The sequence below is a fragment of the Athene noctua genome, chromosome 4 (genome assembly GCF_965140245.1).
Source record: "Athene noctua chromosome 4, bAthNoc1.hap1.1, whole genome shotgun sequence".
In the NCBI taxonomy this organism is placed as follows: domain Eukaryota; kingdom Metazoa; phylum Chordata; class Aves; order Strigiformes; family Strigidae; genus Athene; species Athene noctua.
The window spans coordinates 54,025,256-54,051,536 of record NC_134040.1 but is presented as its reverse complement, the minus strand read 5'-3'; the positions used below and the strand labels follow the sequence as shown (position 1 = coordinate 54,051,536).

At 43.7% G+C, this 26,281-nt stretch overlaps 1 protein-coding gene across 20 annotated transcripts in view; it reads right to left on the bottom strand.

Annotated features, from left to right (window-relative positions):
• Nucleotides 1-26,281, bottom strand: part of ADGRL3 (adhesion G protein-coupled receptor L3) — a 529,795-nt gene that overhangs the window by 60,878 nt on the left and 442,636 nt on the right. For 19 of the 20 annotated variants that reach the window (XM_074905383.1, XM_074905366.1, XM_074905365.1 and 16 more), the window contains 6 exons: nucleotides 21,686-21,869; nucleotides 20,749-20,871; nucleotides 18,581-18,789; nucleotides 17,706-17,882; nucleotides 6,818-7,027; nucleotides 6,083-6,303 (listed from right to left, as the gene is read on the bottom strand). In XM_074905383.1, the coding sequence (XP_074761484.1) occupies nucleotides 6,083-6,303; nucleotides 6,818-7,027; nucleotides 17,706-17,882; nucleotides 18,581-18,789; nucleotides 20,749-20,871; nucleotides 21,686-21,869 (1,124 nt within the window). The remainder of the gene's footprint in view (nucleotides 1-6,082; nucleotides 6,304-6,817; nucleotides 7,028-17,705; nucleotides 17,883-18,580; nucleotides 18,790-20,748; nucleotides 20,872-21,685; nucleotides 21,870-26,281) is intronic. The other variant, XM_074905369.1, reaches the window with a different exon arrangement.

Genomic DNA, 26,281 nt, shown 5'->3' with positions numbered 1-26,281 from the left:
CCCAGGGAAAAGGAAAGACATAAACCCTCTCTTTACTCCTTAAAGCATGATGGCCAGCCATATGCTCACATCTGATGCAGCTGGTTTTGAATGCATATAGATTGGGACATGGGGAAAATCGGTGGAAGCTGAAATACAGCATGAGGGAAAAGCCATGCTGCGCTGAGTAAAGAAGCGTGAAGCAACTGGTTTCCTTTCCAGCCAGCCAAATGGATGAAGTTTTCCACGCCATTCCCCCAAAAAATCTGTTTCTTTGGTTGTGGAGCGCAATTCAGTGTCATAAGAGGGATGCTGTGGATGGGAAACAGACAAGGAGCCAGGCCCTGCCCTCGTGATAAGCAGGGAACAGGCATGGAGCAAAAGGGTCCCCTTCCAGTGAGAGATGGCTTCTCCCACCTCTCTGCATCTTTAAAGAATGTGATGTCATTTTTTTGTTTGTTTGAATAGAAAAATCACCTTTCTATGAAACTGTGTAAGACACTCAGTCTTGGGCGACTAAATGGAAAGCTGCAGGACTGTCTCTAATCTGCAGAGGGACTTAAAAAAGCTGGGTTTTTTTTGTGGTCATCAGAAAGAGATGCAACTTTGAACCTGTTTAAGTCATAGCTCATTAAAAATGCAAATTAAGACCAAAACATCAAAACACAGGCATCTCGCCAATTGCATTGAGGAGCTGTAAATTGCTAATCAGACAAGTACCACACTGAGCTTTTATTCCCTTAAAAGACAAAAACCCACATGCACAATGAGCTGCATAAATGAGCTCCTCAAAACAAGGAAGCAATCAGGCAACTCACTTCCCGAAGTTGCTAATCTTGGGCTGCTGAGTTACTTCTGACCCCACATGCGCAGCTGCACCGTGAACATGGACTTCCCGCATTACAAGTTTAGACTTTGCTGCCACTAAGCAAATGAGCTGCTTCAGGGCTCAGTACAAGGCAGATTGGATTATCTGAAAATCTGCGGATGCAGGGAATGCTGCTCAAAACCCTACTGCTTCTTCCAAGACTCACACCAGCGTATTAGTGCTTGTAACAAGCTCTGTGGCGCTGCTTTCCTTTACTTTTTAATTTCCTCCTTTTCCACAGTGACAAGTTGCTATATTCACCTAAAGCTTTTCCCAAGTAATAAAGACTACAAAGAGTTTACTCTATTTTCTGCATGAAGAGAAATCAAATACTAAACTATCCCTGGTGTGCATTAAATATAACTAATAAACAATCATTAGCTGCCATTGGACCATAAAATTTGAAGAGCCCTAAACATATCATGTTGTTCATGGGAGCTCAGCAGTTTGTTTCACGTGGCTATACAGCCTCCTTGTCTGGGTGCGGTAATGGGGATATGTATGCACAAGACGTGCCTTTGAAGGGTGAAATATAGGTTCTGCTTAAGGCAGTCCAGTGTCCACATTGCTCATGCTTCCTCCTCCAAATACCTGGCATGAACACTGAAAATAAAACAAGTTTAGTGGAGCCACCCAAGACAGACTGTGTTCTTAAAGCTATTTTCCAAGCAACATTAACATGCACAAAATGTTGGCGGCTGGCTGATGGACTTGGAGGCTGTGTACACACACCGGGCTTTCATTTTGCTTTCTGACAGCTGGATTGCTTACCATGTATATGCTGCTTTATAGCATACCAAAAAGGGGGGAGATGGGGGGAGAAACCATAGAGAGGTTCCTGTCATGATGAATTTGATCACCGGTGGATTAATACACCTACAAGTATGTTTTCTAAAATATATTGAACCATTCAAAGCGTAGCTGCTTTCCTCCGAGATTTGTAAGAGGCACTGATACGAAACCCAGGACGGTATAGGAATATGGAATAGCTTCTTGCTGTTGATTTTTGGATGGCCTGCTACTTGAGTGAGTCCTCTCAAAGGGAGGCTGCTAAAGTCTTAATCCATCTTTTACTGAATTTTAGACACAAGTTGTTTTCAAACACTAACAACAACCACAAATGCTATTTTCCCTCTGCATCTCACAGCACTGCCCACCATGATGCTTGACATAAGCTTCAGCCAGGAGATGGATGGATTTGTTCAACACAGAGGAAAAGGCAAATGATGTAACTTTTTAAAACTGCAATCCCAGTATCTTCCTTTTTTCAGCAAAACTTGATACATGGCCATTTAAGACATAGCAGCTGAAGACGTGGCCCATAAGAAACAGTCACTTGGAAGTTCATGTGAGCATCACCAGAATCGCTTTGGCAATGTTGGAGGACCACACTGTCTGCAGTGGGGCTTCCTGCTTTTCACCTTTACTTTAGAAATTACCATCAGAAAAAGGTGAGATGCAACATTTGACCTGGACAGGCTGGAGCGATGGGCTGAGGCCAACTGGAGGAGTTTCAATAAGGCCAAATGCCGGGGGCTGCCCTTGGGCCACAACAACCCCCAGCAGCGCTACAGGCTTGGGGAGGAGTGGCTGGAGAGCTGCCAGTCAGAGAGGGACCTGGGGGTGCTGACTGACAGCCAGCTGAACAGGAGCCAGCAGTGTGCCCAGGGGGCCAAGAAGGCCAATGGCATCCTGGCTTGTGTCAGCAATAGCGTGGCCAGCAGGGACAGGGAAGGGATCTGACCCCTGTACTCGGCACTGGTGAGGCTGCCCCTCGATTCCTGTGTTCAGTTTTGGGCCCCTCACTACAAAAAGGACATTGAATGACTCGAGCGTGTCCAGAGAAGGGCAACGGAGCTGGTGCGGGGTCTGGAGCACAGGTCATACAGGGAGCGGCTGAGGGAACTGGGGGTGTTTAGTCTGGAGAAGAGGAGGCTGAGGGGAGACCTCATCGCCCTCTACAGCTACCTGAAAGGAGGTTGCAGAGAGCTGGGGATGAGCCTCTTTAACCAAGTAACAAGCGATAAGACAAGAGGTAATGGCCTCAAGTTGCACCAGGGAAGGTTTAGACTGGATATTAGGAAGCATTTCTTTCCAGAACAGGTTGTTGGGCATTGGAATGGGCTGCCCAGGGAGGTGGTGGAGTCCCCATCCCTGGAGGTGTTTAAGAGTTGGGTTGACACAGCGCTGAGGGATCTGGTGTAGTTGGGAACTGTCAGTGCTAGGTTAATGGTTGGACTGGATGCTCTTCACGGTCTTTTCCCACCTAGATGATTCTGTGACTCTGTGATTTCTGAATTATCTGGGGGGAAGGGCCAAACATGGCTCAGCTTGCTCACACAAACAGTCCCTAATGGCATGAATGGGATGATCTTTTAATGGAACCACTATGCTGCTGCTTGGTTATAAAAGCAAATTAATCTCCTAATATGAGTGGCTCGAACTGCTCTTACACAAAATCGCTTCAGAAAATCACAGGCACCAAGTGATGAGCAAAGAAACAGAGAACAACTGCCTGTTCCTGGCTATATAATCTGGGCATGTGTTACAGGAGGGTTGGATTTAGAAAGAAAGATGAAATCAAGAAAACCTACATTGGGTGTCTAAGCAAATCATTCTGAGATGTATGAATGGTGGCACCAAATGCCAGGCAAAAAACAAATAACACTAACAGCTCCATAAGTCCTGCTTAAACAAATGCAATAAATAATGGAGGGAGGCAAGTAATATATTCCAGAGGATGTTTTACAAAACCTGGCAAAACCAAGCAACTTCTTGCAATCAAATTATGTATGCCTGGCATATAGTTCACTACAAATTCTAATCAGTTCTACCCTTCTAATAACATTATACAGAAAAATACATCATCATCCATCAACCAGATGGAGCATGATAGTTATACAAAACATATTGTATGTTTTTTATTTTCCACTATGAGAACGTGATAAAATTGTGCACTCTGAAATTAGAGATTATAAATAAATATTTTAGGCTCTGCAAATCTCTGTAAATATTTATTTGCAAAATATTATATATACACGTTTAATCATTAAAAATACTACTTTATGCTGTGGGGAGGGAGAGAGATTTTACTGGCACAGACATAGGACTGCTGCCTCCTCAACACAAAGATAGCAAAGTTTTGTTGTTCGCCTCCAGTGAATTTCAGCCAAACTTTCTGCCTGTACCTCCCACGCCATGGAAACATTTGGGCACCCAAGGCCTGTTGGGAAAAGGCAGCGTATCCCATGGAATATGTTTATTTTGCTGTGCTTCAGAAAGGTCCATATATTCATTTAACAGGAGCAGAAACATTTCTGCTATGCAAAGCTGCCATGGTGCTTTATGGGAGCTGTGGTTAGGTGCCGTATGTTCCCACTCCCTACCGGCAGCATGCTGCATGCTGCTATCTCCCAGAACCTACACTGGTACTCAGGTTGTCCCTACAGAGCATCACAAGGGACTTTGCAAAGATGAGGGCAGATACAAATCAACGGCTGTTTCACGTCCAAAGCAATATATTGGGCTTGCGGATGTCCTTTTACTATGAGGGAACGAAGCAAGACATATCCAACACCCAAAAGAAACAGAGCACTCTGAGAGAATGCAGTTGGTGCTAGCTTGCATCACAGACTAGCTGTAATGCTGGGTTTTCCTGGTAGGCAGCTCAAAATGTTGAGAGAGAAGTGAAAAGGATCGCTCTGGTGCTAGAAGCCCTGTGATGGTAATGCTGCAGAAGTCACAGGGTGAACAGCGTGGAAGGGAGCCACTAAAACACCAGACTGCGAACCAGAGCAGTGGGGACACAGCTTCAGCAGTGGCAGATGTGCTGGAGCATGTCAGCTGGCTTTCCAGGGAGCCAGACTCACGGCCCTTTGGTTGTAACATACTTGAGGCTCAATGTGCCCCATGTAAGCCACTGTGAAGAGATAGGTCCTCTATAGAAACACCACAGTAAGAATAAATTTGTCTAAACGGACAAGGCAGAATGTTTCAATACCTGATTCAATGGGGGCTTATATACCGCTCAAGACAGGATGTGAACAGAAGAGTTGGTTGGGGAAGAAAGCAGGTGGCAGCTGATGGAAACAGTCTTCTCCAGAAACTATAATTAGCTGTTGTGATACTTTTTCTTTGCCTCCCAGGCCTGTCAGAGTTGGTCAAAGTACTTTGAGTAAATTGGTAGAGATCCTTGAAAACTTACTTCCTCCTACCTTTATCTGTGTGGGATATTCCCTTTCCAGAAAGTATGATATTTATACAAATCCAGGTTGCTATTCTCCTACTCATAGGATGCAATGCAAATATCCAGCTGGGGTCCAAGCCTACCTGCTTGGTACACGGATCATGAGCAGCTCCATTGCTCTACAGATTTGCTTCCACAAAGAATCAGGATCCTGTATACCAATAAGCTTTCAAGCAAAAATTTTGCAGTTGAATTTAACAGAATATCAACTGCTGCCATGACCTGACCTAACCTATGCTAAAATGGAGCTTTAAAAACGCCACTAGCTCATTGATATGTATGCTTTCAGATTGAGTCCTTAACTCAGTTAAAATGACAGGGGAAAGGCAGCCTGACAAGGGAAAGAAAAAAAAAAAAGTCAATAAAAACACATTGTTAGTGCTATTGTAACAAAGCTGGCAAAGAAAATCAAAGGCTCAATTTTCCCTTTGTTTTTCATTAGACGGTGTTGCATGATCATCTAAATTGTGCTTTGATACCAGCTTCAGCAATGTTGAAAACATTTAAGAATATTCATAATGATAAATGATGTAGCTGTTCTGATTTGCAAAGAGTCTAATGCACTCCACAGTCACCACCTATTTTGCTTGCAGGCTCTGTTAATTTGATAGAACACTTAAAAAAGAGGAAGAAGAAAGCAGTGTTTCATCATCTAAATGAGAAATACTCTTTGGTTAGAGAAGGATACAGTAGCAAACTGAGAAATGGGACAGCCACCTCTGCTGATGTTATGCAATAATGTGATAAAACTTTACCCAACTGACTTCCCCAAGAAAATACCTTTTTAAATCGTTTCATAGTGGGAAATTTGTTCTGTAACATCACAGACTGTGTTGGAGACACACAGATAAGGCAAGGCATGACTCCCGCTTGAGCTCTGTGTGCACAGGCCTCCTCTGCCTGCCAGGTCTCTGGGCTCTTCACTTCCCTTTGTCATCCCCACTCCCATCCTTCCTGACCAGGTCCAAGCAGAGCCAAGCCTCACTCACACTTTGTCCGTGCCGTAGCTCCGGTAATCCACCGCTGCTGATACAGCCACAATCAGCGCAGGCATGCCGTAGCCAACCAGATAGAAGTACTTCCTCCTGGAGTGTTCGCTCTCGAAAACCTCCACCAGCATGATGTAGAGCTGCACCCCCTCCAGGAACATCCAGGTGAAAGCTGCCAGGAAGAAGAAGTGCAGGAGGGCAGCAAAGACGGCACAGGCAATCTGCATATGGATTGAAAAGAGCAAGGGAAGGTGTTTGTACCATGCTGAACTAATGCAACAGTCAGGATTACTCTTACTGGGAGGTTTAATGAGGGAGTTCTTATCTTCCCTTCTCCAAAGGAAGAAGTTTTTTTCACTTGGAAAATGTGTGTGAACTATTTAAAAATAGATACGTCTCTGCATATATAAATTGCATTAAAAGATACAAAGGTAGGTATGTACACAATCTGGCAAATAAATATATAACGATGTACATAGTATAAGTGTAATTTTACAACCTGCTTATTAAACATACACGCACGTGTTATTTACAAACAAGACACATAAGCCTCTGAAATCACAGCAGGCATCAGCATATGACTTCCAGTTAACAACCAGGGGCCCAACCCTGTGACGATTCATGCATGGAATTAAGGCAGTGCTGGAACATATCTCATTGCATGGTCAAACATCCCATTACACACTGAGATGAGAGCCTGTGTGTGGCAGGAGCAGAAAGTGCTTTGCCTCTTACCGGCTGGTCAGTCCGGTTGATGCCAATGAGGAAGAGGAGTTCTGCCACGAAGAGGCTGATGCACAAGTTCTTGTGAATTGTGTTGCGGTCGCTCTGCAGCCCACGGAAGAAGCAGAAGGTGAAGATGCAGATCAGGAGGCAGACCAGTGAGAGCAGGATGCCAACCCATGTGATAAAGTCCAGGAGCAGGTCATGGACTGCATCACTGTGCTGGAGATAAAACCAAAAAAGAGTCATTGGTCACATGCTGCATGACTTCTAATCCATCTCAGACACAGAGTGAGGTTGTCTGAGATCCTTTCTCAAATATGTGTATCTGTTGACCAAGCTGTGGTACAAGAGACCAATAGCAGAAATGGACCTAGATGAAATGGAACTAGACTTGAATCCTGCATCAAGAAAGCTGCAACACAGCTTCCAAGGCATCTGTCAAGCTGCAGGTGCCCTGAACAGACTCACACCCCGAAATATCCTAGAAGCAATGATGCTGTTGTTGAAAATACCAAGATGTCATAGCTAGTCTTGTGTGCAGCTCCATCTTTCACACACAATGAAGTGGACACACAGTATAAAGAACCATTGAACTCTGTGATTCAAGTGTAAAAACGTTTCATGCTAACAACATCGTGGAGATTACAAGAAGTCCATTACAACCACTTACCAACAGTGAAAAAAGGCTCTCTTTGAACGCTCACAGAGACATATGAGCTTGGAGGCTTTGGACAGAAAGAGATAATTTTAAAGTATTTGGGGTGGGTTTTTTGTTTGGTTTGTTTGTTTGTTTGTTTGTTTGTTTTCCATTGAGGAAGGAGAAAGAAAGTTGACTTTTCTTTTTCAAACCTTGGAGCTATATTTTAAAACTCCTGGGAAGTCATACTGATCCTTGAAACACTACCCAGAAAAAAAGACAGACCTTTTAACATGAATTTGCTTTTAAATTGTAACAGAACAGAGATTTTAAGACAGCCTGGAAAGTTGGTGATTCCCTGTGATGAACTTGTAACATGGTTTTACCCCAAAGCCATGTAAACATGGGCATTGCAGTGGCAAAGTTAGGCAACCCAGCAACAAAGATTTGTGAGGGGCGGTATAGGTGTGCCATGGCTTTGCTGATAAAACAGATGGATTGCTTCTGGGCTTACATTGCATGTCCTTTCCAGAAAGAGGACGAGGGTGCTGGGACCCTCACACTGAGAGTAGCCCACCACCTTACTCAGACTGTAAATCTTGCCTGTAAATCCCCTGTTTCCACCAGATGCAGTGAAATGAAAGGTATCATTACGTAGTAAAATGTAAATAAGAAATGAGAAATACATGGTGAGTCACGAGATGGCTGCTCAGGGCTAAGTTAGAGTCAATGAGCTAAGGGAAAGATTGGCTGGAAATCTCGGGGGGCTTTTCAAAAAGACCAGGGAGGCTTGAAACCCAGCTTTGTGGTCCACAAGGCTGTGTTGTAAGTGGTATTCACACTTCCCTCCACTTCTGACATTCTGATGACTTAGGCATTACGCAGGCTGGCAAATACAATAGTGTCACACTTCAAAAATCTGGGACAAACTGGAAACATTTTCCTCCCTGTGGAATAAAAGCTTATGACAGATGGAGGGAAAAGGTGATTAATTTATCCATTTTCTTTGCCTGCTTGCCAATGATAAAGCCACATCAAATGTCAGGTCTTTCCTGATATATGCTCTGCTATGTCAGCACCCATGAGAAACAACTCAAACCTTTTAGCTCTTTGGCTTTATCAGCATGAGTGATAGACATCAAATGATAATGAAAGATGGAGAGCGACTTTCTGCTCCATCTCTTCCATGCTCTAAGTCTTCTCTCCAAGGAGACTTGGAGGTGGAGAGGTGAGGGGTCCTTTTCCCAAATGCTCTTGCAGCTCTTCCTGAGTATTTCCAACATCTAAGGAACTAGGAATTGCAAGTCCACCAAAGAGGCAAGAAGTCATTGTGTGCTTACTGTAGATTGTGATAGAAATGCTGATTCCAGCCAGGCTCTCCAGCAGCACCAGAAAACTGAGAAGATGAAGCGCATGTCATTTTCCTGGTGGCTGTGCATTGCTGTATCTATGTCATTCCAGCTCATCCACCCTCTTAAGTCAGTGTGAAAAAATGTTAATGCAAACCTTGCATCTTGCAAATCATTCTTTCTTTTGTCCAAGGCTGCTGGAGGACAGTAGAACATCTCCCTGAACAACCCCACCAGTTCACCTGAGTAGATTGCCCTGCCAGGCTGAAGCAACAAAAAGTTCTTTGGCTACGCAAGTGGGGCAAGGCACCTAATGTGGGTGGATGCAAGAAGAAAGAAACCAAGCAGACTTTGGCCAGATGCATCCATCCCATCCAGATGCGGCCAATGGCACAGATTCATCTATCCCAAGACAAAGCTAGCCTAGTACAGAGAAAGCTCTCTGAGAGCTTCTTTCCCTATGTGAGATGAATCTCACAAGTCTCAGCTCCTGTACATCTATCACGAAACCATAACTCTGCTGACTTTAGGATACAATGCAGGAATTAGGGGTGGTTTTGCTTCTGGAGAGGGATTCTGCCATCTAGATTCATGGTCTTCCTCAGGGAAGGGCCACTGGCCCACAAAGCTCATCATGCTTCACAAGAAATGCAGACTTCATTGCTGTATTATTATTATCACTCTTAATACTCTTCTTTTTAATATTAATTGCAAAATACTGATTTTATATACATAACACCCATCCCTGGAGTGCTGAAAAACAACCATAAAAACAACTTCTCTGTAATTACAACATCCCTCCCCAAACTCAACAGACTCGTCAAAGAACAAACAAAAAGGAATAATAACAATAAACTGGGAACAAGAGCAATTTAAAAACACCTGGGGGGGGAGGGGGGGCATGGAAATATGATTTGTAGCTTTTCTAGTACAGTCCAAGAGAAGAAGCGAGATGAATTTGAAAGGCTGGGTGTGCTCTGTCCAGTTTGGGATGCCCAATTTCAGGTGCCACAACAGAGCTGATGGATCAGGGAGGAGTTAGCAAGCACTATCACCTTTCCCATGACAGTGCCAACTGCCCCCAGGCCAGGCACATCCTGAGCTTTTATATCACCAAGTCCAACAAAAGGGAATTTGCCTTTTCCTGGAGACTGAAACTTGTAAAATACTGCACTGTCACAGGCTACAAAACAGAATAATACGGGAAAAGGAGAAATTGTGGTAATCATTCCTCAATGTCATAAGATTATCCTTGCCATCACCTGATTCCTGTGTGACAAATAAGGGAGCAACATACCCGGTTTACACAGTTAGTATATGGTGTTCCAGGGTTAAGTATGATAAATAGCACAGCAAGGTTTTGTACCTGGGTCACAGTCTCTGAGCCTGGTCCCTCAACTGCAGAGACATGCAAGAGGAGCAAACCTGCTCTTTACCCTGCCCAGTGCTGTTCAAGCACTCCCTGACTGAGGATAAAATAGGTTTGACGTACGTGCTGATATCTTTCCAGCATCCTGCAAGCCCTAGGGTCCCTAAGGCATGTAAAATACATCTGAAACCACCAATGTATCAGTAACAGTCAACTCTTGATTCTCAGTAATCTCCCCAAAGACCCTGGGCATCCAGAAGAGCCCGCAGGAGATACCAGCTATCAGTCCAAGGGACAATTTCCTGACAGCATCAATCAAACACCTCCTTGCCCAACCGCACCATAGCTGTCAAGACTGGTGCTACATGACCCAGCATGCAAGTCACTGAGTCTTGTTACCACTAAGCTATGCTAGCTTTACAGGTAATCTGACACACTGACTATTTTCAGCACAGGAACTACTTATTGAGTCATCGAAAGATGTAAAATAATCCACTTCAGTGAAAGGGTTTCTGTATTAAGTATATTTTACATTTTTGATTTAGGCATGAGCCTGACCCAAAGCCCAGTGAAAGATTTGCCTGGCTTTAGAATGAAGTCCCACTTTTGCTTCAGTGAGGCCAAGCGGAGCAGGAAGAGAGCGCTGATGGAAACCCGTGCAGAAGGAGTTACGGGAGCCCTGGTAGCAACCACAGCAGGGTGAGCAGGCAGCCTAGATATTATCCAGGCTGGGAAAATCAATGAGCAGCTCTGGCAGTGCCTGTACACCAGAGCTGAGCTAATAAAAACAAATCCCAGAGAATGTCAGCTTATGACAGAATGGCTCTCCCTGAGATGAACAGCCATTTCCTCCCTTATTAAAAACATCAGTAGAAGAAAACAGCAGCCAAACCAAGCTGCCAGCAGCAAAGGACACATTCCTTTGCCTAATCTGTCCCTCCAGGAATGGAAAGAGTAATATGTTTGGGGGTGTAGGAATAAGCAAGCAGTAAATAAAAGCACAGTGTCATCGACTAGCTCAGATATGACTGCTCCGTGCCCGGTGGGAGCTGGCAGTGTGCTAGGCTGGGCAGAGACCCAAGTGGGACAGGTTTGAACTCCTGTGCATTACTGCTGCTGCTGCTCCTCGAATTTGTAGCTATCTGGGGCCATGTGGGCTCCCTCTGCCCTTTTTCCCCCATCACTGGTGTTGAGAGAGGATTACTGCTACGATCTGGCTGTAATGCTTCGTTGCCAAGTTCAAAGGGCTACTTAAGAAGCCAAATGTTTTTGTAGATGTGCCAAAAGCATCAGCTGGACTACACGGACCAGGAGGAAAACCCAAGAGCTCCTGCAGCATGTCTGGGCTGGCTAATGGCATTGCCTGCTGTGGCTATGTGGGCATGAGAGGTTTTGAGGGGGCTTTCATCCTGCTGGCCAAGAGGGATATGTGCTGGGGGGATCCCATTGCTTCAGCACCCGTTCTCTCTCTCTTCTCCCAGGATGCTCTGAGGGAGGCAGGCAGCTCTGGCTCCACAGTGGACACAGCACCCATGGACCTGGTATATATCCCCTCTGTGCTCTGCAAAGGTGATGTTGTCATGGGCACCATCAGGTCCTAAGCCAGGAATAAAGAGAGCTTAATCCCCACCTGAAGCTCCTGCGCAACATCACTGTCTTCTGATCATGGCCATTTAAAGTAAGTCTCAGATTCCTGAGCTCTTCTGCAAGGTAGTTTACCCACCTCTCCTCTCCTTGTCTTAGTCCTCAAATCTGCTTTCATATTTTGCACAGGCCACACAGACCATCTTCCTCTGCCTTCCTTGGTAAGATGAAGGCCTCTGAGCAGAACCCTTTCCCACAGACTTCTCCCCAAAATATAAGAGCCTTCCAGTGACTACCAGAAGCAGCAGACAGCACAAGCTGCAGAAAGCCCCATGGCCAGAATAAAGCAATATGGGGGCGGGTGTGCACAGAGAAATGGGTACAGACCTCACCCCGCCATGTATTACAAATGCTACTGTGGATAAGGCATGTGGCAAGAGCCCAGCATTTCCATTGCACTCACCAACACTGCTGTAACTGAGATGCAGTTTAGGTGAGAGATTCAGTTATGGAGAGGAGGAGATGCTTGGGACAATAATTGTATCCATCATCCCACCCTCCTGTGCTGGCTGGATTTAGTAAAGTGGCACAGCTCTGCTTACTCATAAGGCATCTCCAACTTGAGAAATGAGCTATGGTGGCTATGCTAAACTCAGTGTAGACATCCATCTACACAGCCAAGATGCCAGCTTGTTAATTTGAGTTCCCGGAAAAAATCAGGTCACAGCATCGTCAGCTTCTGCTGTCGCATCAATGGTCTTACCCAGCCCAGTGCCAGGAAACAGCTGGGACACAACTCCACCACACCACAGCCCCTACCTTCACTTCAGTCCTTGCATTCACCCTGCGCTCAGCCAGAAAGGAATAGGGTAGCAAGAAATAGGGCAAAGCTTAGCACTTGTCAATGGAAGCTTTGAATTGAGCATTTTAGGACAGAGGATCAGGAAACCCTGTGGGGAGATGCTGTCCCCAGGCTCTGCAGCACAGCTCCTTACTGTGCACCTAGCCCTGACTCAAAGATTGGAGAGTCAAGAAAGGTGAACCTAAGAAAATATGTACCTGTTGGACTGGGGGGAAAGTAAGCCATGGCTAGTAAGCTGCTGTGTGCTCTGATTTCTGACTGAGTGCTGAGCTAAGAAACTGTGAATTCAAGGGCTCAGAGTATGTCTTTCTGAAGCCAGGCTCTAGATGTTTTCAGGTTGGACACCCAAAAGTGGCTTTCTGAAAAGATTTGGTTCAGTGCTTCAGAGAATGCACAGACAAGGACTGGCAAGATGTCCAACCCGACAGAACTAGGAAACAGTAAGACATAACTAGGGCTCAACCCAAACCAACGTGTGTCAAGCTGAGGGTGGGGAACTCAAGGAACTGCCTGGAGTGACTTACTGCACACCTAGACAAAAAGCTCAAGGATTGCAATGAGATACAACTCTGAATTGGCCCCGTAGCCATAGATTACTTGACCTAATAGGTATATATGATCAAAGGTATAACCAAATGCGCTGTTTACAACTCCTTATTCTTGGAGTTGATTAAAGTCACAGATCTCTGTTCCTAACACATGCTCCAAGACGGCTATATTTTGAGTTTTAAAATTTCACTAAAGACAAGCACATTTTGTAATTTTTCTGCTTAATTAAACCAGTTCTTATTTAATAACATATCAAAACACGTTACTTTTTCTAATGTGTAATATATCTTCTTTTTTGAGAATGAACCCCTTTGATGGTACAAAACAATCTGTATGGCAAAATTCATTACATAGCGGTTTCAGTAATTTAATTCTGCAGTTAAGGTGTTTTTGCAGTCCTGCACCCACTTCTGCTTTCATTCACTGCTGTTCAATTCCACAAGTGCTAATATATGGATAAGCCAGCACTGCAATAACTTCAGCTTGCTCTTTATATCTGAAATGGCTGTATTGCTTTAGGCAATGGACCACTGCAATCCATTCAGACTTCATATATTTTTATTCCTTTCTCTCCTTAGCTTGGCTTATGCTTCCATTCCCTAAATAATTAGCACGGTGTAATGTGTTTGTGGTATAGCGTAACATCTGAAAGCTTCCAATTAATTGCTACAGTTAAAATACCTTTCTTTTTTCCCCCTTTTCTCTCCTGTATTATTTATTTATTTATTTTAAAGAGAAGAGTAAGCTCTGGCATTCACTACATGGTGATAAGCAACATTTATCTACCCTGAGGTACCTTTGCTTATTCTGTTTTGGGTGTTTTTTTAATTGCATTTTCCCACCAGCTCTGAACTTGTTTTCTGGCTGCATATTTTTCCCATGGTACATTTAAGATGCATCTGCTATAATTAATATGATGCAAAGCACAAGCTTATATGAAAAACAGCTTGTAAATTTTGAATAATTCTGCAACAACTACATAGGTAGAATGTCTTATTTAGCTATGGGCTTTGTTCCCTGGCATGACAACCACCATGTTTTTATAGCATTTAAGGGTCATAACAAATATCCTACCAATTCAAACAACTGATAGATATTTAACAGAGATCTCATCTGTATTAAACATATCTCATAATTTAACAAAATATCTACGAGACTGAGCACAAGTCAAATTAACTTATCTGATGAAAGCAGTGATTTGTTTCCAAGTCTTAAAACCTTTCTCAAAAGGGAGGTTCTCATTATTCCTGGTACATTGTCCGAAAGTGGCAATGAATGCTGCAGGTCTGTAAGGTCATCCTTTGCCAGAAGGATGCATCAGCGAGGTCCAATTCACAGGTCGTTATGTTCCTGCTGTCCTCTTCACATGATAGCTGGGGCTCTGACAGCAGCTGGAAGCATACCTGCAGGTGCAGGTTCATCGCTCTTCCCAGCAGCTATGCATCCTGCCTGTGTGCACAGCAGGCTCTTGGTCTCAGGCATCCTTATTTACCCCACTGAAATATATGGGTGAATAAGAAACTCTGGGCCAAAGTAATTTTAAAGGGCAGAAAGCATTTTCAATTTAAAATCTCCTCCTCTTAATCGGGTACTGTCCTATTAAGACTGGAATTGATCCCAGCAACTTCTACTCTTGAAGCACACCAATAAATCCCTGCCATCATGGTCAGCCAATGACATTTTCTGCCCCTTACGGACAAAGACATATTGCTGTTTCACGCTAGAGAGCCAGACGGCCATCAATCACCTCCTCAGCAGCACTACCTTCCAGCTCCGCCTTGCCACATACACTCTGCTAATAATTAAATCCCAGCCCGTAACTTGCAGAGCAGCCACTGAGGTCTCCTCCAGAGAACACGCTCTTTTGCCATGCTACCAGGAAGGGAGATCATTCATGACCAGAAGTGACACTTGTCAAATTGGTGCTGGCTTTTGATTAAGGAGCAGGACTCCAGTGTCCACTCCCCACGATGCCCAGTGTTCGGTCTCATTAGGTAGGGTGCTGTGGACACTCATTACACCAAAGAATGCTCCCTACGGATCCAAAAATCCAACAAACTGAAGGCAGTAAACTACAAATCTCAATTACAGGAGAAAATAGTTTCTGTTGCAAAAATCCCAGAAAATTAATTATTGTCTGTACGTCAGTCCTCTCCAGGGATCCTAGTCACTGGCCAGAACACTGCTGCAAGAGGTCCTGCACAAGCACACAACATCCTTTCCCCTAGGATCGTTCCACCTCCAAGAAGACTAAAAAGTCTTTGAGGCAAAGAATGCCTTTTTGTAGAAGACACAAGACAAGAAAATGGCTCAAAAGCATGCCTGCGAGAGATGAGTGTGAGTCAGTGAATAACAACAACCCCCATTTATTTTTAAACCTCCACCTTTTCCAAACCGTAAGGTATTCTGCTGCCAAGACTTTAAAATCAATTCATTTCAACTGCATAAGGAACATCAACAAGCCACTTCCCAGATTTGCCAAGACCCACATGGCCACTCCACCAGCAGACCCGAGTGTGATGGTGCCACCAGGAAGAGCAAGGTGACGAGTAGCTGGAGGGAAGAGTTGCAGATGTTTGCACCTCCCTTCACCCTCAGACCTGGATGATTGCTAAAGCAGACATGCCAGGAAGCTGTCTGGTTGCATCAGAATCAACAAAGTGAAGCCAATTTGGCTCTTACAGCAATGATACTTTGGCTGCAGCCAAATGATAAAACATGACCTGAAAATCTTGAGGGCACTCGTTAACACCCAGAAACACCCACCAGCTAATAACACACTGGCTTGGTACTTGGAAAGCTTCCAGCTGTAGTTCTTTCCAACCTGTTGGCTGAGCATGGGCAAGCAAGGGTCTCACATTCTCTTTTTGCAAGATGAAATAACACCAGCACTACTAGTCTATTATGGTTTGGGTGAAATGCCATGCAGACAAGGCTGACCTACTTGCAGATTTGGAAGAGGCTTGTTCAGCGCTAGCCTGTATCTGCAGCATGCAGTAGGGATCACCTTCATTCACATCAGTGGAGCACAAAGCTATCTGCACTTCCCAGGTGCAACCTCTGACTTCAGTGACTCAGGTATATATGTTAATTCCAGGCAGGTGATAACAAGACAAAACCACATTTCTTTTGATAATTCAAGCAGCTGTAGGCAACTGGCAAAAACAGACTTGGACTGCAGAATGCCATTAACCTGTAAACATGTGCTCTGAATAGGCCATTTCTTCAGACATCTCCCAGGACAATGCCACAGTCATTTAATGGCATGTCTCCGGGACCAGTAGTGACTCCTGCCGAATACAATGGATCTGTCATACTGCAGCAGCAGTGGATCTATCCTGCCCCTCTGCCAGGCTCCCATGTCTTTTTGTGTAGAGCTTTGGTCATGCATGATGGTGCTTCAATATACATTTTTATTGTGGGTCTTTACTTTCCTCTTCAGATTATCAAGTGAAACAAAAATATACAAAGGAGTGACACTTGAAGACTATTTGAGAAAAGGTCTTTAAAACCATAATAGCTTTTGCAGTTATGCAGCCATGGAAGTGGCTCTAAAACGTTCTGCCTGCATGGAAGATGTCAGATCCATATTTACCTCAGAGCTGTGGATTTAGCTGCAGCATCAGACACATGAAATGGAGATGCAGCAACACAGATAATCATTAGGCCAAAATCTTTCAGGCATCAGGGCCTTCTATTCTTTCTACAGCAGCTGAGACTGTTTTCAACCAAAGATAGCCTAGACAGCTCAGGAAATGGAGGACCATCTCAACCATTTCCCATTCTTGAATAAAATCCCAAATGTGCAGTTCATTGCCCAAGCCACTGCTACCATGATGAATATCTACTTTCAGCAGTAACTTCTTTAGCTCCAGTAGGGATAGTCATGTGGGAATCCAGAATTACACCACAGACCTAAATGCAGGCAAGGGAACTAGCGGATCATGAACTGGCCTCGGGTAGATGTACAGTCTACGTAGGATGGTGTAAGAAGCTTCCCTTTTATGCGTAGCTCACTGTCACATAGAGACGCAGCAAATGTGTCTTTTTCCCCTAGTTGGAAGCTGGAAAATACTTTTGGCTCCACACATGCACCTCACACAAACATATGCAGTGGTGTATCTACTACTGCTGCAAGCAGGACACACAACTTGCACCCCATGAGGTAGGCTCTGCATGCTTCTGTCCCACAACCCAGGGTGCTTGCTACTCCCTGGTGGCACAGCGAGGTCCTGAAAAGCAAGGACCTAGACAGGAGTTGTTCCACACCAGTAAGCAAAGGATGTGGCAACAGCTAATTCTGCTCGCTTACTGATCCTCAGCTCAGAGCTGCCCATGCCAGGAGATCAAGACAGGCTTTACACTGGTGTGACTATATCCTGTTTCACCATATAGCAGAAGGAAGATTTAGACCAAATGGTTTCTACCACTAGTTACTGTCACACAGCAATATCCCTGCTCAGCCACACTGTCAGTAACAAAATGGTGTTACACTGACCCTTTTTCCTGCCCAGTTCATTGGCAGCCTGTGAATCTGTGATGCCTACCTTAACTTCCACGTGTGCCATCAGGACTGCAAAGTTGGTTAGATGATTGCAGGAGCATGTGGTGTGTGTCTTGTTAGTTGTCAGGAGGCGACATCCCTGGGTGGACCAATACCCTGTCATTGTACGCTTTGTATAGCTCCAGAATGAACAGTTTGGATTGAAATTTTCTTCTGACTGCTGCAGGGAAGAAATGAATAAATGCAATAAAAATTATAGGGTTTCAGAGATTTCTAAATGCACTTTTTTTTTTTTTTTTTTTTTTTCTGCAGAGGCACTTTGCAACTCCCATCCTTTAATTTTGGATAAACAATCAGAAGTGGTTTATACGTCAAGTATTACTTGCTGATATTAGAGAAAGTTAGATTGTTGCTGCTCTCTTTGCTAATGCAAACTTCTTTGTTCTTGATTAATTTCAGCCACAGACTAAATCCAGCTCTTCAAAACCAGATTGCTTCATTTGCATTGCAGAGCAGAGAAATTAATTGCTTTAAGCAATCAACTTCTGCAGTGACTGCGCTTGGCTAACAGGAGGAGTAGCTGTCCTATTTCACTGTAATTCCACTTTCCTTTAATATCCTCTGCCACCATGATAAAATAATATTATGGTCCATTCTAATATATTGGTAGTTTTTAATTACAGAATGACGTGTGTCAGCAACTGAGCAATGGGCATCAGCTCAAAGGAGTGTCTTTCTTTACTTTTATTAATGCAACGTAAAAGAGACATTCTCCATAAATAACACAAAGTGCAAAGGAACAAATGTATAATTCAAAATCTAATCAAGGACTGCTGGGGGCCTCACATCAGCCAACTTTTGCATCACTTTGTTTTAGAAATTGAAATAAAAAAAGAAGCACTTTTTGAACTCACTCACCTTGATGTGCTTGACAGTAAACACCACGGGATCAGCTAGGTAAACCTTATTGCTGAACTCTTTGTTTATTGCTGCTGTGATGACAGGGGAGTTGACAATGACAGAGTGATTAGTTGACATTGCTTCTGTTCCCAACTTCATGCTGGCGTTCTCCGTGGAGAGATAGGTGCCCAGGTTGTTGTACAGCACAAAAGCCACCCTGATTTCACCTAAAAGAGAAGAGGTTAGATAGCCAGGTCAGCGCACTGGGGTTTTGTGGGGTTTTTTTAGATGACAAATCTCTTCTCTGCACCAACTTTAAAACTTCTCTGAGAAAATGTGAAAGGACCAAGATGTGGCATATGAAAACTCACCTCCTCCTGCCAATCCAAATGAGCACCATGAGGTGCAACAAGCAGTCCACAGATACAAAGGGCAGAGCTGCCTCTTTCAAAACAAATTTATAAGCAGATTGGTGGAAGACCGACAGAGAAGGTGGGCTTATTTCTGGCATCAGTGGATGTAACTGGCTCCAGAGAGAAGAGGCCAGATGGCCCATTTCCCACCTAACATAACACTTTATCCTCCAGGCTATGCTTGAGAAACATGTTTCGTTCTGGCCTGTCACACAGATGCAGTATAAAACTGTAATTCAGTCCATTAATAAATTAAGACTACCTCAGAAAAGTGTGAGGACAAATTTGGGAGAAGGAATACTTAACTTCCTAACACAATTCCAATTGCACATGAAGGGGGAAAACAAAACTGCAGAAATTTCATTAAAAATACATACAAGTTTTCTTAATTTGCCAATCACATATCCCCTCTTCCACAAAACACAGCATTAGGTAGCCTGCAGAAAACCCAGACTACCAGCCAACTGTTTTTAACTGAAACCATCCAGTTTGCCTTCTGTTTTGCAAGTTATTTCACAGGCTATAAATAAGAACTGAATGGGATTAGTTTGCCTTTATATACATTAGTTGTGGGGAGGTTTAGGAATCACCCCAGCTTCTGAGGAAGGTGAAGCACTTATGACTCCAAAGGTCCCTCCCAACCTAAATACTTCTAGGATAATTTTATTTCTAGCTCTTTAGTGACCTCTGGGCAGATGCCATTTGATGGGGCTGTACTGAATTCTAGTGATACCATGCTTAGAAATACAGGCTTCCCCTTCCTTCCTGCCAAAAGTTTCGCTTTCCTTGCAAACCTCCAAAGCTTGACAGCAGAGTGAAAATCCTACCCCACTGGAGTTTTGCTCTAAAAGTAATACTTCTCTTCAAATCCTACATGCAAAGGTACCAAATCCCATCAAGGAAGTCAATGGCAAAACTTTCTTTCTGAACCACCAGACCAAACTTTTCTCTCAACAGCTGTCAGAAATTTTTGGCAGTTTTAATGCATCTGGTCTGGCTGTAATACTGCCCTACCACTCCATGTTTTGCCTGCAGTGATCAAAGTACTAGAGTGCTTTCCACCTGCACACAGGTTAAATTTTAAAGGAACTCAGAAATAGGAGCATCTTAGGCCCATTAGTAGAAAGTCTGGCAGTTTCAAGTTCGTCTATGGTAGGGCTATAGAGATCAACAAACCCGTCTGCTCAAATTCCTGGTCTGGAAATAAATGGTTTGGCAGCATGAAGACCATTCACGTTTATAACATCATCTTTAATTTATGCTATATCAGGAGGTTCATAAGCTTCAGAGAGAAAGGCACTGAAGACTTAAGACTCATAACAGTTAATCAACCTTTTCTGCCACCTTGGCTCGTTATTAATATTTGTTACTAATTCTTCTTCCCTCTCCCCTTTCAGGTATTTGTATAGTGCCCCACTGTGAAGCAGTTTACTCAAACAAGCTTTTTATCCCATCTGAAGCCTCCTACTGCAGACAACAGCAGTTAAAAGCACTTCTCTGGACTCAGCACTGTGCCCCAACAGCCACATCATTTAAGGATCTGATGCATTTTTACCAGCACATAATACTTCTGAAGGCTGTGAACCACTTAGCAATATAATACATTCCCAGCCAGCCAACTGAGCTTTCAGTCAAGGGCATGAACAACTGATGCTGCCATTATTTGAATATTAACATAGTAATTAATACTATATTGCAACTGGTTCAACACAAAACTATGCCTAAAGCATGACTGATCCGTGATGCCGGTGTGGCCAGAGGTGCTGAACCTACCGTTTCGACCATTTTGTTTCAAGGTATTTGCTGACAGCTGAATAGCGCTCCCATGGCCCATGTTCTGGGGAAACTTCAGATCTTCCAAATTCCCATCTGTGCTTAGTCTCGCAACTTCCAGCTCTGTTTGCAAGAGAGACCAACGCTAAGAAAAAATCTCTACCAAAATAATCTTCGACACGATACTTCAAAGCTACAAAATGGTGTTCCAGACCATCTGAGAACAGAAGAATCAACCTACAATGTTTCACGCTAGACTCTGTTTGGGCTCCTATTTCTTTTTAAATCTTTGCCCTGAAGAAGTTTTAAATTTAATTAAAAAAAAAAAAAAAAAAAAAAAAAGCAAATAAATGATACTCTCTCTGGAAGACAAAAGACAACCGGTTCTTGTAAACAAGAACCTCAGGATATTAAGGACAATGGTTAAAATGAAAATCTGAAAATGCTAGTTCTTTGCCACTGGCAATTGGTACTTTCTGTAAATGTTATCAGTGCTCAGAATCTGTATTCATAGAAAGAACAGTTGTTCTTATTTTACATATGCACAGTGGGAGTGCTGGTGCTTTCCATCATGCTTGTTTTTTAATTAAATCAACAATCAGCCAAATAAAGACACAAATTTGTATGAAATGAAACACAATTGCATTATGATGAACAATCTCCCTATGAAGCGGTGCAATCTAGTGCAGATTTTGCCCTCAAAGCTTGGAGTAATAAAGGCAGGTTAGGTCCTCATTTTCCATGGGATTTAAAGGGTAGACAGCTGCCTTATTCCTTTAGGCTCTTTTGGAAAGGCTTTTAAGTCTTTCAGACAAAGGGCCAAGACATATCTAACAAATTGCTTTCCAGTTAATCTAGGGGCCAAGACCGAAGCCAGGTTTTCCAGCCTTTACTCTCCCTTTAGCTGCTCCTGGTATTTATGGGATCTATCCCTTACGGATGTTGTCAGTGTTTTCCCTGACGATGTCTGTCTTCAACAGGTTATCAGCCAGCACGAAGGCACTGTCCTCCACGGTGTCGAGTAACTTGGTGGCTGCACGCTGCTGTTCACTTGCGTTCAGGTCCTTCCACGCATTCAGAGCCTGCGGCTGCAGGAGGTTGTTCACCGTCTCCACCATGGCCTGCAAGGGAGAGGGACTGAGTGAGAACAGGCCCTAGTGAACATAAAGCACTATCAAGACCTCTGACATATGCTCAGTCCCATCCTCCACACATGTCAATTTATAGGGAGAGCACAGCATCTCATTTCCCCACCCACTGGGGCAGCCTGAAATGGAGCTAGGCATCTTTTATCCCATCAGATGGGAGATGGAGGCAATGTTGACTTTATTCTAAATGCAGGCTGGGAATAGTGCTTTTTTGCTTCCGTGATCAGCAGCTCTGGGCTTGGAGTAAGAAGGAATTAGGGCTTGGGGGCAGGGTGGCAGAAATATAAGGATATCATTCAGGAAACATGCAAGAAAACAGATTTCAAAACCCATCTGTGAAGAAGGTTGCTGCTACCTTGAGCATCAGAATTCAAGAGTCGGGCTGGGGCATCCAACAAAGGTATTTAGTATCTGCAAGGGCTACACTCCTCAGAGTGTTTCCCACCACATAACTTCTGGCAGGCAGTCATGAAGACACAGAGATAGTTGAGTTACTCCACTTCATCCAGAGAAGCAGCAGCAGGTGCCCACAGAGATTTAGTTGAGACACTATATTTCAAATTGCTCCATTCAGGAAGGAGTCAGTCCCACAGTCCCTCCTGTGGTGCACCTTCTGCCCTGGACTGCCATGCACAAAGAGCTCTCCCATGGAGAACTTCCCACAGGTTAATCTGGATGCACATCCAAGATCACACGAAACTGTGCTGGCCTCATGATTGCAAAATTACAGCAGTAGAACCTACCCAACCTGAAGGTTTTGTTTAACCTGAGATCGCCGCTTTGATACCAACCAGAGCTGACTCAACTACCTTCTAGCTAACATTTTTTAATGACACCAGCAGTACCAGTTGGTAGAACTGATTGTGCAGAGGAAAAGGAAAAAGAAAATGTACTTTGATTGTGCTTTCTCCTGCTGATTAGTGTCTAGTCACCAGGCAGGCCTGCCCCACAAAGAAACACCTCCACTGCCAGCTAATGCTGACTGCAGAAACCAACCTTCCCTCTGAGATGAAGTTGCTGTTGTTAATAATTTTCTGTATGCTGAACGTGTAGGCATCAAACTCACATCTCTGTTCTGCAAGGCAAGGACGTGGAATTTCACATGGGATTTCAATATGTTGCAAGCCTAGAGGATGCCCCATGGACTCACTTTTGTGGAAATACTTCAGTATCTACTCCTGTTGGTATTTCTAAACCCATCTCAAGAGGAGTGTTACAATGGCAACACATGACACAGAGAGTGCAGGGCATCCTGACTCACTCACCAGTCATGGTCAGATACAAATGTGCAATGGGAGAATATAATCATATCAAACCAGAATTTGATTTTATTGCTATATTCAGGTGACCTTCAAAAAAATGTCAATTACAGCAAGGTTCAAGGAGAAGCAAAGACAGCTACACCTGCCACTGCTGGTGCTTTTAATCCCAGCAAAGACACTTCACTGAGACATTGCCATGTGCATCTCTGTCCCTGAGGATGGAAGGCTTCTCATACCACCATGGTTCCTATTGGAAGACTGAGCCAGAATTGGACTCCTCTGACAGTACAAAGCTCCTACCCTCCTACCTACATTTATTCATCAGCAGTTAACTCCTGTACCTTGAACAGATTTTCCTCTCCCTGGAAGCTATGGCCCTGGTCCCTTGATTAATAGACAACATTTCTCCTGAGTCTCATAGCTTGGTTTCCCAACATATGGAGTAACCCATGCTTCAGCCACTGAAGCAGACCTAAATGGCTGAAAATCTTGTCCTCTAGTGTTACTGAAAAAATGTGTTTGCTGTCAAGCCTTTACAATCCAAGACTGGAATCCCTTTCTCATTCACTCTTAAGTGGAACTTATTAACCATAAATCAATTTCTTAAACTGATTTTCCTAAATAGTCTAAAAAGTATCTTAACATATTTAATATGTGCACACAAAAAGCTGGTTGGTTTTAACAGTCAAGAAGAAATACTAAAAATCCGTATCATTTAAATGTGTTTTCTTCAGTTTTTAAAACTGGGAAGCCTGATCTCTGTAGCGCTTAATAAAATTCTGTAGTTTACTTTGGTAGCTTATCTCTTTACAGGCAAAAAGGAGGTAGTATTCTTTTCTGGTGACCCAAAGCTTGACTATTTTGCTGTGCAGGTTCTACACAACATGATCTTTTATGCATGGAAAGCAGAAAATGAGGATTTTTCTCCCCTTTCAATGTTATCACGCAGACTACAATTTGCCTTGCTTCCATTTAGCTCAGCTACTAATGGTGTCTTTAAATCTCTGCTAAAACAACATCCTGGATACTTTTATCAATATCTGAACAGTCGAAAGAGTCTGTGCAGCAGATCCAGTTCCTGGAGGGTAATGCCTATTTGTCAGAACATGAAACAGATGCTGAAATATTTGTGTTAGAGTGAAACATCTGCTGCAAAGATTTTTCCCCTGAAAAATTATTCTATCTAATGCTTTTTTTTTTTAAAATATGTGTTCATGAATGCATGCAAAATTTGAGAGGGAACACCAGTTAGGCCTAATGTGGCGCTTATTGCACAATGTGTACTCCCCACCCAATGGACACGGTGATGGTGAGCATCCATCCTCTTGAGGTGACTAACTTGAAACCAGCCACTTCACATCACTTTGGATCTGGAGCAAAAGCTCCAGAAAGATTTCCAAGGACTTTTGGTCAAGTCCTTAGCACGTATCTGAACAAAGCTGGTAGACTGTCTTCACTGGCATTACGTCCAAGATGAATTTAGTCCATAGCTTTTCCCAGAGGGTCACTCCCCTCACCTGTCTCAGTGCATTAATCAAGTGTTCTCCGCATTATATTTCCGAGTGCAGCACTTCATTATGGCTGAGTGCTGCGGGCTGAAGCCAAGGAGATGAGGTGCTAATGAAATGTTTGCATTTTGGACAGGAGCTGAGGTAGGTGTTTAAATGAAACAAAACAGCTGTTAAAGCAACAGCATCTCTTGAGACAAAGACACCAGCTGGGCAAAGTTGGGAAGGGGAGCGGGAACTGTGGCAAGGCAGGCATACGGGACAAGGATCAGCCTGTGCCTTTACAATTAAGTTGAGCTGTCATGGTTTAGGTGGGTTTGGCACCTGCTCCAATAGCTTTGTGGTCTGATGAAGCTCCAGCATAGAAGAAACAGCAGCGCCAAACTCCCAGGAAAGCCTCTCAGTGACCAGTGGTAGGAGGGTTAGCCCTTTGAAATGAAGAATACATGAGACATGTGTGCTTGGGAGCTGATGGTCTGATAGGTTTTACCTGAGATCCCTGGTGATCCTGATAAAGATGGGGACTTTCAGAGAGAGCTAGGAAAGCTCTGACCTAGTTTCACCCAACTTCACATCAAGAATTTAACATGCAGCCAAGTCAGAAGCCCAGATGCTCCCTAGTCTCTCTCTGCACTGAAAGTAGAAGGAACTCCAGCAAGTTATTATCCCCATTTAGGTGCCCAAAGTCACATGAGATTAATCCTATCCCTGAAGAACCCAACACCTAGGATGCTTCATGTCTACCTCACTGAAGACCCTGTCCTTGCTTCACAAGCTAAAGGACTTAGCTGTTGTTTTCTTCTCTTCCCCTGCCTGATCCCTCTTCCAAATGCACCCTTTTGAGCCTCATGCAAAATAAAAATGTGGGCCTTGGAGCCCAGATATACCTCAACATCACCCACAGCATGGCACTAAACCAATGCCATGGTTGCTGAGGCTTAATGAACATTCAGCACAAACACACGTATGCCCAGGGAGGAAGTACAAAAGTAACTCAAATGACATAAAGGGAAAGCTTTCCAAGGCATAGCTAACTTGTTTGTAGCCTAAGATCAAACGAGGGAAGAAGAGCATGGCAAAAGGGAGCCAGGAAGGAAGACTTCCCATCTGCCCTTCTATCCTGAGATACATAGGTGTATATACATAGGTATACTGCCTGTGATGTCAGGGTACCTACACATGCAAAGCCAAACTCCCTAAATACAAGCCTGTAAACAGCAACCATCCCGGATTCAGAGAATACTTGGTGGATCTTTCACGTCTCCAGCAGTGGCTACAATTGAACATCAAGAGGAGAGCAAGAACATACCAAGCACAGAACACAAATCCCATAATGGTGATCCCTTTCATTATGTGGTTATATAGCATCACAGAGTGTACATTCAATGTAAATAAATGTTAATAAATTGCAGAGGGAGATTTTTTTCCCAAATAAGGGCATATGCTCATGGTTTCTTGATTTTGTCCTGAGGTTAAAAAACAGAAATAAAATTTAAACCTTCCTCCTCAGACACTTACAAATTGGTATTAAAAAATGTATTGTCAAAAGGCGACTAATTAGAGGCCTTACAGTAATTATGCATTACTAAAAGGCCAATCATACATATCCCACTGA